Below are 16,635 nucleotides of genomic sequence, written 5' to 3' on the forward strand. Positions count from 1 at the left end.
TTCTCCAGAGTGGATGGAGCCCAGGAGCAGCTTCAACAACCCAAATTAGTCTGTTACAGAGTCATCACAAGCATGCCTTGCTTTTAAACAAAAACAAAAACAAAAAAAAAATTGAAACAACAAAACAAAAACTAGTACTAATCACTTTTCTGACAATACACAATTACTCAAATTAACTAGTAATGAGAGGGGGAAGGGGACCATACCTACGGGCCTTGTCTCACACGAGTGCATGTGGGTAGGTGCAGGGCATTTGTCATTATTGCAAAAACGAATTTTAATCTTTAATCTTTAGTTTGATTTAACATTGCTTTTAGTACGATGCTGACTGACACCAGCTGTGCGGAAAGGGCTCTGGAGAGATGTTCATAGCAGCACACACCTGCGGCTCTTCTTCGGTTCGGGAGGCTCCAGGGCAGCCAGTATTGCTTCGTCAAATACATTCTTTAGGCCTTTCTGAAAAGGGGTAGAAAGAAAAAAATGGGCAGTCTGATTTTCAGTATAATAAAGCTGAAGATCAAATTAAAAACATTCAAACCCCCAAGAGTCGGCAAAGAATGAAACGTTAAAACAACTCTGAACCTCAACACAATCATCCCACTTCACCAAGTTCTGTCCAGGATGGACACTGGAAGGATCCAGCAATTCAGGAGCAGAGGAATGGATATTCATGAATGAGACAGTGGTCCTCTGAGAAAGCTTTTTGCAGACCAATGTATGTCACAAGAAGCGAACAAGCCACATGTGTCATTTGCTCATTCAATGAGTTGTGTAATATGCCGCTGAAACATTTTACATAAAAACAAGTGAAGCAGCTCTGCATTCCAATGAAACAGCGGAGTACGGAACAGGACCGAAGGGCGAGCAGCCGGCAGCGGCATCCTTGTTACATGGAAGGCGCAGGCAAGGATGGAGAGCGCAGCTACCACGGCTGCGTCAAAGACCTTCACTCTGAACTCCCTGCATCCCACCGATCAGAGCCAGGGGGCTCAAGGAAGCAAAATGTGGGCACCTGATACATATGTAAAACTAGAGCCAGTCAGTGCAACAGGAATAAAGCTTCATCAGGCATTTATACAAACAAGTGTATATTTTTAATTTCAAAATTTGAAGGTAACCACAATTGTATGTTTCCCTCACAACAAGAAAATCAGAAGCAGGAAAATATAAAGGTGGCAGCTTTACATCTCGACATTAACAAACCTTAAGTCAACTGTTAAAATGGATGCTATTCTTAAAAGATAGTGTAACAAATGATTTCATAAAGCAGTAGCAGATACATTAATACCTTTCCCACCCCAGACTGACAAATACTCCACTACAGCACAGACAGCCAAAGCAATAGCAACACAAAGTTTCACTGCACAAAAGAAAACCAGAGAAGAATCCTCCCTTCCCCGTTACACTCTACTAGCAGGTCACCCTTTTTCCATAAAGTTTGTCATGCAATTACAATTACAATTGATCATAAGAGTAAAATGATGTTTGTGTTATTTTCTCCATCTAGAGCTAAGAAGTGTTAAAACTCTTCTTATTTTTTCCAAGAGAACATTCTTAATGCCACACCAAGTTCCCTTTTGCAATAGTAATCCAAACCAAAAAGCTCTGAGCATCAGGCAACTCAAGAAGCAGAAAATTAAACAAGTCCAACTTGACTACTGATCACAAAAAATATTCTATAAGATATTGCATTCTTGATCAAAAACTAATACAGAGGTTGCTCTTAGGTGGTGAGTAAAAAGACGCAGAGGCTTTCAAACAGGATGGTTTTATTCCTTTGTTTTTAAATGCTCTTTCTACAGTAGTGGGACAGGAAGCAGCAGCAAAGAGGGGAAGGAGAAAACAGTTTAGAATATACAGCACTTCCTTTTGGGTTGAGTTTCCGGAGGCTCGAGGGCAGCTAGGATAGCCTCATCAAACACATTCTTCAGACCTCTCTACAAGACAGAGGGGAGGAGAGAGAATAGCAGCCAGGTTAGAGGATTAGAAAGACTAGCAGATACAATAGCAGTCTGGATTAAATGGGCTGAATTCACAGAAGCAATGTGCCTTCAGAAAAATAAGTGCCAGAAAGCTAGATCTTAAGCCCATTATCAGGATAGTAGATAATTGAACAGAAACTTCTTACATAAAAAAGGTTAACTGAGCAAGAAAGCAATTTTTATGGAAATGTTGTATGTTGACTTCTAAAACAATCACACTTTGAAAAAACAACATTTTAATGAAAATAATGCCTGGAGAAAAAAATGGGTATGTAAACAAAACACAGATGGCTTGGACAGGCCTTGTAGAACTCCCGAGTATTTCCAATGAGAAGAATGGCACACACATTCTGGAACTAAATCGATTACAATTTCAGGCTTCTGTGAATTCAGCCCCTGAATAACTGAAGGACACAAACAGACTTACAGGCATGCTACATGTTTCTAGATTCAATGACATATCTGGATGGGATTAATCAGGATTTAGAGTATATCAGTTTCCCAGAACAAAATGGTTCAGACATTTAGAAAGAATGTTAACTGTTCAACAGTACCACATGGGAGAAGTTTAAGGAACAGACTCTAGAAACAGCATACACTTCAGTTATTCAGTAATGTTATTAGAGCAAGTAACCACCACCCAAGTCATAGGAAAACAAAGAATGGGGTCCTTGAATGAGTTTTAGCAAGCAGTCCAATGTTTTAAGATGTCTTCATGGATATCAGAGCATAAAGCATGGAGTGAAAACAAAGAATATTCTCAGATCTACAGGGATTTAGATGCAGAAACACACTTACACCTCAGGCAGAACTCCGACGTGACAGTGTGACTCAGTAGCACTGGTACCTTGGGCCCAGGTCTACAGACTCACCTAAACTCACCTAAATCTGAAGCCACAGGTTTACCACCCAAAGAGGTTTCACGTGTTCTTTAAGTCAGTTTGATTCCAAGTAAAAATCTCCCATAAGTCCCAGAACACAGCTCCAGTAACAAGTACCAGCCCCAGACTACCCCAGGTATTCCCACCCCAACCCTAGGCATCCCAGAAGACTGGCACCCACACATCCCATGAGGTACAAAATAAATGAGAAATAACATTAAGTACTTAAAAAGAAGCAAAGAAGTTAAAAAGTTTTCTTCTATGTCTTTTACAAAGTAGAAATGTTAAAAGTAAAGTTCCTATGAAATTCTTTCTACACATCTCAGAGCAAACTCTGGTAGTCAAATATAAAAGGAAAAGGGGAGGGTGGAAAGGGAAAAGCATTTTATAAAGGAAAAAAAGAAGAGGACCATGAGAAACTAGGGCACCCCTTCATAAAAAGCAAATCCTTTCTTGCTTACTGACAAAGATAACTAATTCCCTAAAAAACAAAACAAATATTTGCTTTACCCATACTATCTGATATAAAGAGTTCAGTTTTAGAGGAACCAACAAACAGAATCTAGAGTCCTAAAAGTTCTATCTCCCAAACACAACCAGACACCCCATTTTCTATCTTCTCTTTTGACGTTTCCAAACGTCAAAATCTGGTAAGAAAAATGTAGTTGCTAAGACCTTTTCAAATTCCTACTGTCTGCAAAGTGAGTGACTTACTGTATAAACCTCTTCATATTGTAAAAAATCTTAAATGGAAGCATCCAATTCTTTAACACTGGTGAACACCAGTGACCTAGAATTGGGTCCACATGGTCTATTTGCCTCCATTTCCCCCAAAGGCAACCCATACTTGGAGGAGAGGGGTATGCGAAGGATGCATACAGAGTTAGTTATAATCTGACACGTGTTCAGCATATATCCTTCTTCAACACACACACACACACACACACACACACACACACCCCTCTCACTTTTCTGATGATGGTGTCAAAACACAAGCATCAGGCTTTTTTTTTTTTTAAATCTCAGTCGGTGCTGTGTGTGAGAGGATATAAGATCTTCTGAACTTTAAAATATCTGCTTTTGCAATAGAACTGAACTGCCAAGGAAAACCGGGGGTGGGAGAATGATTTTAGACCTGGAAGTTATCCTGCGGAATACCCAGCTAAGCATAAAAATGTTATCTTTAAATATCCAACCTAGCACTGAATTGGAGATTATTAAATTATGTCTAGGCCATACATACTAACACCTAGTACATACATAATAGGTTAATTATATATGCCATTTGCCTTAGTATACATATAATCAAGAATCCAATAGTGTTTAAAAAACTTAATAAAAAGAGCAATTATCTAAACAAGTAAGCATGATAAATATACGTGGATTTAATGTAATTATAAGAAACCTCTTTAGCCCTACCCTATTCTAATTAGACATGTTTACTCAGTGTTCAAACCTCAAAGCACCAGTACCAATAGAATAAAATATTTCTGTGCTATTTCCATAATTTTTTCCTTTGCCCCCAGAACAGTACTCAAAGGGGAGAATCAGTCAGTAATACCATGAGGGTGGAAAAGATGAAACCACACAGATCAGTTATAGCTCCCACTCTTAATAAATTCTAACACTGTTCCTTTTCCTCAGAATCTGATGTTTCCCATCAAACTAGGAGAAGAGCTCCAATTAAATTATTCAGAAAGGGACAGAAGGATAGAGAGGACCACAGGAGGAAGGAATGTCTCTAAAAACACAAGAACTGATGCTTTTATAAAGCATGCTTGAGAAACAGCCAAGGCAGCTTTCTCTAAAATTAAAGTCTCAATTACTATGACTAATTCCCTAGGTCATTTGAATTACCCCAGAAACTGTAGCATCAGTGGTGAGAATTGGTAAGAAAAAATCAGATATTTAGATAAAAATTTAAGTGTCTGGGGGGGCGGGGGAACCATTCACATACTCTCTTGTAAGTTAGTGCTAATCTGGAACCCTCCCATAAAATTTAACACAATCCCTGACTACTACAAATGAGTCAGTACAATATGGGAGCTCACCAACACAAGAGTTTTACTCAGAGCTTAATAATTTTCTCCATAAACACAGAACGTCTAGCAAAAGAATATATACTATGAAGCTGGTCCTAGTCTTCCTGGGCAGCTTTCTTGAGCACCGCAGACCACTGTTAAAAATAACCCCCTGATACTCTTAAAAGAAACTACCCAACTGTAAATAAACAAGGGGCTACACAGTCCTCACCTGTGTGAGTGCAGAACACTCCACATACTTGACGGCCTTCAGGTCACGGGCCAGCTTTTCAGCAGTCTCTGGAGTGATAGGCTTCTGTTTGTTCTTGGCAAGTTTCTCAATCGTAGAGGGGTCATCTCGGAGATCAATTTGGGTCCCAACAAGCAAGAAAGGAGTCTTTGGACAATGGTGAGTTATTTCAGGCACCCACTAGAGAAAAAGTATTTTAAAAAATACGTCTGCATTAATCCACAAGCCTCTAAAGCTTTTATTTTTTTTAAGATTTTTTTTATTTATTTATTTGACAGAGAGAGAGACAGCGAGAGAGGGAACACAAGCAGCGGGAATGGGAGAGGGGGAAGCAGGCTTCCCGCCGAGCAGGGAGCCCGATGCGGGGCTCAATCCCAGGACCCTGGGATCATGACCTGAGCCAAAGGCAGACGCTTAACGACTGAGCCACTCAGGTGCCCCAAGTCTCTAAAGCTTTTTACAACAATTCCCTAGGTCAACAGTTCTGTGGCCAGCATTTTCAGGACAAGAGTATCTGACCAACTCACCTTTTCCTTCACATTTTCAAATGAGGATGGAGAGACCACTGAAAAACAGACTAGAAATACATCTGTTTGTGGATAACTCAGCGGTCGTAATCTGTCATAATCCTCTTGCCCTGGAGGAAAAAAATTGGAGAAGTCAGCAACTGAATCTTGGTGTCCTCACAGCATCAAAATCACCAGTCAGTCAACAGGTTAAGCATGCAACCAACAGCATGCTGACCATTACTGAGAAAGCCACTTACTAATCTAATAAAATGTATGGCTTTTGTAATATAATACTTGATGACATTCTTACCCAGCTAATTCTATTTAGTATTTCAATCCCTGAAAACAGCAATGAATCCATTATACATTAGTTTTTATTACCAATTTGTAGTTTTCGATCTTTGTGTCCATCAGCAACCCAACGACAATGTAATAAGAACAGTGAGCTATTGCTACAGAAATGGTTAAAATCAATCCTACTCAGATCTGGTTAAGAAATAATCACAGTGAAACCATCTAAGGAAACAAAAATCTCAGTGAAACCCAGCTGACAAAACCCACTGACCATCATGATTACCAAAGCATATTCACAGGCTTAGTTACTGTGTGCATTAAGACCAGTATATGAAAATGAGAACGCCTAAGAAAAAAAATAACTTGGCAAGAATCAATGGATGCCACATCTATGTGAGGATTATCCTAGTGAAAATTAGGATATTTGTATGGTCTTACAGACTGCTGATAAACCACAAGGGGAAGAATGGAACTATATTGCCAAGAAATTTGGACATCACATTGACTGAGTCATTAAAATTACTATCACCAGTGAATGGCAGATGAATATCGTCTGCCCCAAGATTTATATCCTGAGAAAGACACATCCCTAATGTACTATTCCATACATAATCTGAACCTAATCATGAGAAAACACAGACCAAATCCAAAGTGTGGAATGTTTTATAAGGGGAGGAAAGGGAGAAGATGCACCTGTATCCTATAAAAATAATGTCATGAGAAACAAAACGAAAAAAGGGGGGGCTGAAGAACTGATCCAAATTAAGAGACTAAAAAGACATGACAACTAAATGCTATATGTGATCCTGTACTGAAAGCAGAAAACACTGGACTCGGCTAAGCTGACAAAGCTGGAATAGAGATGTTGGATGCAAGTTCTGGATCAACGTTACATTTCCATAAGTTGTTTACTGTTAGACAAGAATGTCTCTGTTCTTAGGAAATACATAATTATTCAAGGCTAAATGGCTATGCTGTCAACTTACTCTCAAACAGCTCAGGGAAAAACAATTCATGTGCATATTGTATTGAAAGAGATTAATAAAGCAAATAGGGCAAAATGCTAATTGGTAAATCTGGTTAAAGGGTGTATGGAAGCTCCTGGTACAATTCTCTCAACTGTTCTGTAGGCTTGAAAATTATTTCCAGATAAAAAGTTTTTAAAATATCTATACACATTTCCGGGGTGCCTGGGTGGCTCAGTCGTTAAGCGTCTGCCTTCGGCTCAGGTCATGATCCCAGGATCCTGGGATCGAGCAGGGAGCCTGCTTCTCCCTCTCCCTCTCCCCCTGCTTGTGTTCCCTCTCTCGCTGTGTTCTCTCTCTGTCAAATAAATAAACAGAATCTTAAAAAAAAAAAACAAGGATCTATACACATTTCCAAAACCATGAGGGGAGGGGAGGAGTTGCCAGGACAGGGTTTAACACTCCAATTTCAAAAATGAGCTACAGCAATCCTATGTTTTAAAAGAATGGTTAAGTACTAAGTGCCACTGAACTGTACACTTGAAAATGGTTAAAATGGTAAATTCTATATTATATATATTTTACCACAATAAAAAATATTTAAAGGGGAGAAAAGGAGAGTTAAAGATTTTGTATGCCAGTGAAAATGTTTTTTTGCCAGCATTGAGAGAGAATACAAGAATTTAGGGTAGCTATCAAAACATGATAATTAAAGATATTACTGTTATTGCCACTTGAATAAGCAATACATTGTGAGTAGACAATAAAGGATCTATCTTCAGGACAATAAAGAAATTAAAATAAAAGTTAAACGAAAAGGGAAAAGGAAGGAGATTACAAAAAAATAAAATCGTCATCACCACCTCTAGTATTGATTGCATGCTTACTCTTAATATTCTAGGGTCAGAGTCAAAGGCTTTAAAGGTATGCACTTACAAGTGTAACTTTCACATTACAGACATGGAAGAGATTTAAAAAGAAAAGAATGGGCTTAAAGAAAACAAAATCAGCCAAACTCCTTAACTCTCTCAATCTAAACAGCCTGAGCTCTAACACTGGCTGGAGCTTTGACACATCGCATACCAAAGCTCCAATAAAACAAAACAAAAAATAAATTTTAAAATAAGATAAAGCTGGTAAGAACAGATACTACACTAAAGCAACTAACCAAGCCTTACTAAAAAAAAAAAAAAAAGTACATTCACACACCTTTTCTTAGCTTTATTCTCTATTCAAATGGAATGAATATATTTCAAAAAAATTAAGCCTGACATAGACTAGAAAAGGGTTTCATTTTTAGTCATTCAGCTGCTGCAATCAATCCGTGTTTGTGCACATCAAAAACAAATCCAACTCTATATTCCTGAGCACCACTAAGAGCATCTAAATGAGTGTCCAATGTGTTACATGCAATGAACCTTCTACTCAGATGAAGACAGAAAACAAATAGCCATTCTTTTTTGAATACTAGGTCCAAAGCAGTATTGGTCAGTCCGTTTATTTGTAATAAACAAACCCTCAAAGCTAGAAATCTTTCTTTTCCTTTCCCAAGGAGAAAAAAAATCAGAAATGAAATTGTTCAATAAACAGAAATGAGGCTACCTTACCTCTACTTCTGCTTCAAGTGCTACATTTTTTTTTTTTTTTTAAAGAATGTTAACTTCCTCAAGAAGGCAGTGCCTGGATGGAGACTCAGAAAATAGTGAGGGTAGAGGGAGAAATTCAAGGCTGAAGGGGTGTTATGAATTACTGTGTTTTGTTCAGAGAACCATCAGCATTTCACTGTTGTCAAAGCTGAATTAGGAGCAATAAGACCGGAAATGTGACAAAGGGCAAGTCCACAGCACCCCTCGGATGTTCTGTTCCTCTGAAGCTGTAACACAGTTTCTCAGAAGGACACCATTTTATATCCAGTGTGCATGTCTTCAAAAAAATAATAAATTTTTTTCTCTTCATAATGCAGAAATTCCATGGTTGCAATTTTTTAAAACGAGGTGCTTTCTTACCTGTTCAATATGGCTACCTAATAAGCAACCCCCCCCCAGTCTGCCTTTACCATCCTTTCATATGTTAGAAATAACTATCGCCGTATGTGACATGATGAATTACTTCAGACTTACTGAGCTGGGAGGCTACCAAGCTCTAGGAAGCCTCCGGATGAACCTAAGCCCAGTCTTCGAATTTTACTGATTCTCTCTGCTTCCCTTTCTTGTAACTATCCTGTTGGCTTCCTACCTTTTTAGACTCCCCCTCCTCCCCCTTTTTGGTGTCATTTCCCCTTGTATTATTCATAGTGTAGTAGTTTTGACTGCATATAGGAGAGGGACAGGGCATGGCAGTGTCAGTAGGAGCAAAGGCCTGCCTGCGAGAGTCTGGGTGGGGGCACACAGCCTTCAAAGGGGATTTAGCATAACTGAGCATGACAGTTTGAAAAGCTCACAAGATGATCAGACAGGTCCTGCCCCCAACTTCCTTGACTTCCCCTACCCTCCTCACCACCTGCAAACCTTGACATCACTCGGTGTGTTTGAAAGTATGCCTTTACTGCAATCGTTTGAGGTCCCTGTGCATGTGGTTAAGTGGCACAAATCGAAATGCCCTTGCTGCTTCTCTCCCCTCAGCCTGGAATCTCCATTTAAGGAAAAAGAATGAATGTAGTCCCTTAATATGAGCAAAATTCTTCATGATCCAAGCATAATTTATCCAGCTAAAATTTATAAGTATGTCACAAATAGCTGTTATTCACTTGTTAAGAGTCAATGTCATCACTGAGCATCCTTTAAGGTACCCAACATGATCAAGAAAATTGCACTCTATGTCCAAGTCAGGTCTTGACTACAAGTCTTAAATTATACCTACTCTAACAGCACACCAGCTCACTGCTTAACTTCCAACATTTGCCAAAAAAGCAGGGATACATCTCATGGGTTGCTGACCTTTCCCTTGTTTAGAATCTCATATTTAAAACTGAAATTCAGGGGCACCTGGGTGGCTCAGTCATTGGGCATCTGCCTTCGGCTAGGATCATATCCCAGGGTCCTGGGATCGAGCCCCGCATCGGACTCCCTGCTCTGCAGGAAGTCTGCTTCTCCCTCTCCCACTCCCCCTGCTTGTGTTCCCTCTCTCTGTGTCTCTGTCAAATAAATAAATAAAATCTTTAAAAAAAAAAAAAAAAGGAAAGAAAGAAAGGAACTGACAGTGGGGTGATGATTATACAAAAATACAACAATTATACAACAATTTAACAAGACAAACATGTTGAGTAAAAAAAAGCTAAATACAGAACGAAATACACAATAGTACAACATGTGAAGGAAAAAAAGAAGAAAATAACTGTGGGGGGAACTCATGAACAAAAATTTAGTGTCGTGACCACATAGAAATAAAAGCTGTGAGACAGAGACAGAGTCCTATCTGTGATCTTTTTTTTTTTTTCCTTTTAAGTAGGCTCTAGGGACACCTGGGTGGCTCAGTCGGTTAAGTGTCTGCCTTCGGCTCAGGTCATGATCCCAGGGTCCTGGGATGGAGTCCTGCATCAGGCGGCTTCCCTGCTCAGCCTGCTGCTTCCCCTGCTTGCTCAGTCTCAATCTCTCTCTCCCTCTCTCTCTTTCTCTCTGACAAATAAATAAATAAAATCTTAAAAAAATTAAAAAAAAAATAGGGGGTGCCTGGATGGCTCAGTTAAGCATCTGCCTTCGGCTCAGATCAAAATCTCCAGGTCCTGGGATAGAGCCCCACAACAGGCTCCCTGCTCAGCAGGTAGTCTGCTTCTCTCTCTCTCTTTCCCTCTCTAAAAAAATATATATATATATATCATTAAAAATAAATAAATAAAAATGAAATAAATAAAATAAAAATTAAAAAAATAAGTAGGCTCTACCCCCAACCTGGGGCTTAAACTACCTTGAGGCTTAAACAACCCTGAGATCAAGAGTCGCATGCTCCACTGACTAAGCCAGCCAGGTATCCACCTATCTCTGATCTTAAATGGTATTAAATGAATCTGTAAGAGTTGCAGCCAGCACCTCCCAAACCTCTTATACATAAGCCATTAGCTTTGTTTAGAGACTTTGTATGAGAAGTATAGTTCTCCCTTGTCAGTTTTTGTTTCACACTAAAAAAAGAGAGAATTGTAGCCAGAGGTGAGATAGGAATGCTATAAAGAGAATTCAGAACAAAATGACAAAAAGTCAGCAGATTAAACACAATCAAACAGTCCGAGGCCATCTCAGTGGGGATGAAAGCTTTAGCAGAAAGAAAACTAAGTTAATGGCATGACTTGAACCAGGGACAGGGACTCTGAGATTAAGGCCTCTGCAGAAGGATACAAGTCTCCCCTTAAGTGTATCAAAAACAGAGACTCACTACGGATGCCTACTGCCCCAATTCTCCAATGCCTGTCAAAAAAGAAAAAAAACTCTGGCTTATAGTGACCTCAACAATGAAGATGGAAACCCCCCAACTTGCCTGGGCTGTTAAAATCATTTCCTTAGTGAATGTTTTTTAACCCCCAGAAAGATTCAGAATCTAATATAAAGATGAAATAAATCAAATAACTATTATTGTTAATTTTCAGTTACACTTAGGAATAATCTATCCTTATTTAACACCCAGTACCTATAATATTTAAAATAATCTGCCATATTAAAGAATATGGTAAGATTTGTTCTCTGATTCCAATTTAAAATGTGTAACTGAGTAACTGATCTTAACCTTGGGGCTTTTTTGTTGAAAAATGTTAAGAATTTTATAAAGGTTATAAATAATACTGTTTATGATAAATTAAAACATAAATACAGGAAATCATAAGTTATCAGGCTAACTGAGGCTATGTATATAAAAGCCTGGGAATGCTTCACTTGTCAGGTCAAACAAATTGAATTAAAACAGAAAACTGGATATATTAAATTTATAAATGCAGTTTAAAGTGCCAGAAGATATTTAACACAGTTGTAAATGAGGCTGATTGGGATTCAAGTCTTATCAACATAAGTTAAATAAACCAATATTCATCAAAGGACCCTTGGCCACCTTGAGAATGATTTCTTAAAAGTGACTATTTTAATAAAAAATTTATTAAGTTGTACAACTAAATTTAAAGGCTTACCCACTCCAAAACTAAATACTGAAAAGAAATAAAATATGTCCATACAAAGATTTGTATACAAATGTGCACAGCGGGGCGCCTGGGTGGCTCAGTCGGTTGGGCAGCTGCCTTCGGCTCAGGTCATGATCCCTTGGTCCTGGGATCGAGCCCCGCGTCCGGCTCCCTGCTCAGTGGAGAGCCTGCTTCTCCCTCTCTCTCTGCCTGCCTCTCTGCCTACTTGTGCTTTCTCTCTCTGTGTCAAATAAATAAAATCTTTAAAAAAAAAAAAAAAAAAAACAAATGTGCACAGCACCACTATTCACAATAGCTTAAAACTGGAACCCAAACGTCCATCAACTTGTAGACAGATAACCAAATTGTGCTAGATTCACAGTAGGGACTACTACTCAGCAATGAGAAAAAACTACTGACACATACAAATAGATGAATCTCAAAAACATGATGCTAACTGAAAGAAATCAAGCACAAAAGACTACATATTATAGGATTCCATTTATATGAAATTCTAAAAAAGCAAAACCACAATGATAGAAAGCAAAACTGTGGCTGCCTGGGTCCAAATCAAAGAGGGATTCTTAAAGAGCACAAGGACATTTTTTAGGTGACAGACGTTGATTATGGTGGAATAGTCAGTAAAATTAATCAAACTGAACACTTAAAATGACTGAATTCTATTGTATTTTACTTCACTAAAGCTAAAAAAACAAAATACTGATTAAATACTGATTTGAAATTTAAAAATAAAATTTTAAATTAATTTTCAACCCTAAGAGGCCATAAATTATCTTTTTTCTGCATATAAATTGCCTCCAAGGGCACACATGAACACAGAAAAATCCCTCACCTATCATGAAGTACAGGTCATTATTTTTTCTATTTTCCAAGTTTCCTCCAATACACCATTACTCTTGTAATTCTTAATTCATAAACATTTTAAAGGCCTAAACCACCATTAGAAAGCCACTGATCTCTAAACTGAACTGCTTACTACTGTCCTACTGTCTCTCCATTTCACCTTCCCAACTAAATCTAGACAGTCCCTCAAAATGAGCAGTATAACATACTCCGTAAGAGCAGTATGTCAGCTGGCGGACAGGGAGAGAGTAACTCATAAAAAGTGAAGCACTTAAAATTCCTAAATACGAAAAGGTTACCTTTCTGAAATTTTCCTTTGGCTAATTAAGCTGATAATAACAGAGACTGCAGAGAAAGAAGTCAGAAATTAAGATGCGCAGCCACTGTTAAAACAATGAGGAAATAACACTGAGGAATTGGGTATACTTAAGGAAGAAAGCAATTTATTCCTTTAATTTCAAAAGCTGACCACAAATGTCAGTGTGAGCTAGGTATTGGTTCATGTTCAAAGCATTTTCAGATGTAGTATAAAATAACGAACTATCTCTATAAGAAGCATATATTATATACACACAAATCCTAAATAAGCTTTCAAATTTCAGAGGGTGATAATACAGCTTGCCTAATATACTCTGCTCTCACCCTACTTTATTTCCTTCCACACTATCCACCCAAGGAACTCCAAACTCCTATTGCGATTCCAGGTCTGGGACTGCCTCTTGAGTCAAGCATCAGCCATCATAATATACGATCCTACTAAGTATTAACAAAAGGCAAGTGGTTTGCTAATATGCTAGTTTCCCAAAATGTCCACAAAAAAAGACAGACAACCAGCAACTTTAATAGTTATAGACTAAAACACGAAAGACGTCAAGTTTTCACCTGCAGTATCAAAAAGTCCAAGAGTATATGGCTCTCCACCAATCATAACTGTGACTGCATAGTTGTCAAAAACCTAAAAACATAAAAATACAACATCGTTAGTGTGCAAGGGGATGGTCAAAATGGGCTAGAACAACTCTTAAGTAAAGGCAATATTTCTTCCCTAAAACTTAATCCTCTCTTAGTCCATATGGTTCTTATATAACCAACCTTGCCAACTAAACCCTTGCATGAACTAAATGATTCTTGGGAAAAAGTGACAGGAGATGTATTCTGGGAGGTCCGCTCTACCCCAGCCTGGATTAAAAGCCACAAAAAAGCTAGAGGTGTCACAGAGGCAGAGTCCCCGAGCTATATAAAATGATCCTCTTCAAGTTTAAAACTTTGAGACAGTTAAGTTTATAGTTTACCTTAATGCTCAATCTGATTTCTAAGAAATTAATTCTTCACAGACCATTTCATTTTAATCTAGAATTTAAATATCCTAGATCGATGATAATCTTCTTCCTTTCAGGGTTCAAGACAAGAAGCGCCTTGTTACAAACAAGCCCATTAGAGAGAAATAAAGGAACCCTCAAGGTTAAGGAGGTGTCCAAGACAAGGTTGGGAGATTATTTGTTGAGATTTCACGAATAAAACTTACGTTACTGGATACAAATCACATGACCGAAGAGATCTTCTGTGACTAGATGCTTTTATTTGCAAATACTGTAAAACCCATGACGAACTCAGTATATACTAATACTGGTTGTGCTAAATTATTTGTGAAAATGGGAGGTAATGGTGCTAAATGGAAAAAGACCCAACACTAATTCATGGATTCCTCTGAATTGAAAATGAAAAGCAATCTTTCCAACTAGAAGAATGTTACATTTTCAGATCAGCCCGGCTTCATCTAATTTTCTGGCTCAGGCTTAATGGATTGTTTAAATGTAAACAAGAGTGGAAGCAAGGGCATGGGGTAGTTAAAGGAAAGTCAGTTCTTGATAACAAGAACAAGGAAGGGGCACCTGGGTGGCTCAGTCCGTTAAGCATCTGCCTTCGGCTCAGGTTATGATCCCGGGGTTCTGGGATTGAGACCCGCTCCCTGCTCAGCAGGGAGTCTACGTCTCCCTCTCCCCCTCTGCCCCCCTGCTCATGCTCTATCTATCTCAAATAAATATTAAAAAAAAAAAAAAAAAAAAAAACAAGAACAAGGAAAATTACAATGAATGTGGTTAAGCTCTCAAACACACAGATTACTTTTTTAAGTCATACCTAACCCTCTTTCAGAGACCCACATACAAACACATATATGAAACACCCGCTAGCCCCCCTTAAATAGAACACCTCATGACCAAAGTCATAACACAGACTCAAATCATGTTTACAAGAAAATAATTTTAATGGAGACTGAAATGCCAAAATTCCGATAGCTGTCCTCTGAAACAAGATTCATGTATCTCTGAAAGTCCCCTAAAAGTCCCTCACAACCTCAGAGCTTTTCACTTACCATGTCCCCAAATGGGCCAACAGATTTAATTATACCTTCAAATTCTCCCCCTCTAAGAAACCTAACCTTCCCGCTTCCTACAGCCTTGGCCTACCTCAACCACTTAGTCTGCTTTGGGTTATTACAGATTGTCAATTCTAATTAAACATAATCACCAAACCCTTAACCTGTATTCACCCTCTTAACAATGTTCATGTCTCTTAAGATTAACCTAAAGTAGGGGCGCCTGGGTGGCTCAGTCGTTAAGCGTCTGCCTTCGGCTCAGGTCATGATCCCAGGGTCCTGGGATCGAGCCCCGCATCGGGGGGCTCCTAAGATAGCCCCTAACTCCTAAAATAACTCAAAAGAGGTGGTCACTGCAAGCCAGGCCATCCCTAGCTCGGCCTACATCACTGAAAGAACATCTGTGTTTAACGTAATTATACCACTGGGTTGGATCACCCAACTTGGGACAAACAGTGGATCCCCAAACACATTCTTTCACAAGTGAGTGTTACTCTAACTCTTCTCTCTCACTTCATTATCTTTATTATTCCCATTTTCCCTCTACTCTTCTAAGGAGCTGATAAAAAGCATTTGTGGGAGAGGATACCCAAAGGCTTCTGCGAATGTTCTCATAACAAAAACGGGTCTCTGCCCTTAACCAATTTGGAGCTCCATTACTGCTAAGACAACAGCTCTATGAGATCTATCCCCTAAGGAGAGTAAGTGGAAACACATACTAATCTCTCTGAAGTTACAAGACCCCAAAAAGCATCCCAGACCTCCAAGCACTGATGACTCATTGGCCAAGTTATCAAAAAAAGGTCACCTCATTCCAAGCCATAGAGCATACTTCTCCAGAGACCACCACTCTTTAGAATTTTGTCTATTGGAGTTTGGTCTCCCAGCACTTCTTGCATACCCTTGTATCACCCTTCTGACTCTTCACTGATTCTTCAGCTTTAATTTTAAAGTGTATATAATTTACCCATGAGAAGATCTTTAAAAACAGGACACAAAGGCAAACAACAGAAAAATTTCAGTACACACATAGTTTTCAAAAGATTTCCAAATAGAATACATTTCACTAACAGATGGAAGCCTTTATACTTACAGTCGGTACATACTCAGATGGAAATTTGTTTGTTGTGTAGGATATCAGAAGACATGTTTTACCAACGGCACCATCGCCCACAACAACACACTTAATTGTCTGCATTGCTGAAACAGTTTTGTATCCACTTTAAATATTTCAAATTCGATGATGACCTACAAAAAGATGAAGGATATTTGTTTCATTTGTAGTGATATATTTATTTTTTTCCCTTCTACTAGCAAGAGATTCACTCATTCAGAGCAAGAACAGAACTAGCACCATAACTACTGTGGTTGCAAGAACCTAAAAAGAGAAACAG

General features: G+C 38.7%; 1 protein-coding gene across 2 annotated transcripts in view; it reads right to left on the reverse strand.

The window, feature by feature from the left end:
• Positions 1 to 262: 262 nt before the first annotated feature.
• Positions 263 to 16,635, reverse strand: part of CDC42 (cell division cycle 42) — a 46,787-nt gene continuing 30,414 nt past the window's right edge. Inside the window, exons 2-6 of one of the 2 annotated variants that reach the window (XM_032391723.1) lie at positions 16,335 to 16,489; positions 13,747 to 13,819; positions 5,662 to 5,771; positions 5,117 to 5,314; positions 263 to 456 (exon numbers count right to left, since the gene is read on the reverse strand). In XM_032391723.1, the coding sequence (XP_032247614.1) occupies positions 367 to 456; positions 5,117 to 5,314; positions 5,662 to 5,771; positions 13,747 to 13,819; positions 16,335 to 16,439 (576 nt within the window). In that variant the 5' untranslated portion in view covers positions 16,440 to 16,489 and the 3' untranslated portion in view covers positions 263 to 366. Of the gene's footprint in view, positions 457 to 1,749; positions 1,938 to 5,116; positions 5,315 to 5,661; positions 5,772 to 13,746; positions 13,820 to 16,334; positions 16,490 to 16,635 lie in introns of those variants that run through there. The other variant, XM_032391734.1, reaches the window with a different exon arrangement.

Source organism: Phoca vitulina, unplaced genomic scaffold (assembly GCF_004348235.1).
Source record: "Phoca vitulina isolate PV1807 unplaced genomic scaffold, GSC_HSeal_1.0 scaffold2, whole genome shotgun sequence".
Taxonomy (NCBI): Eukaryota; Metazoa; Chordata; class Mammalia; order Carnivora; family Phocidae; genus Phoca; species Phoca vitulina.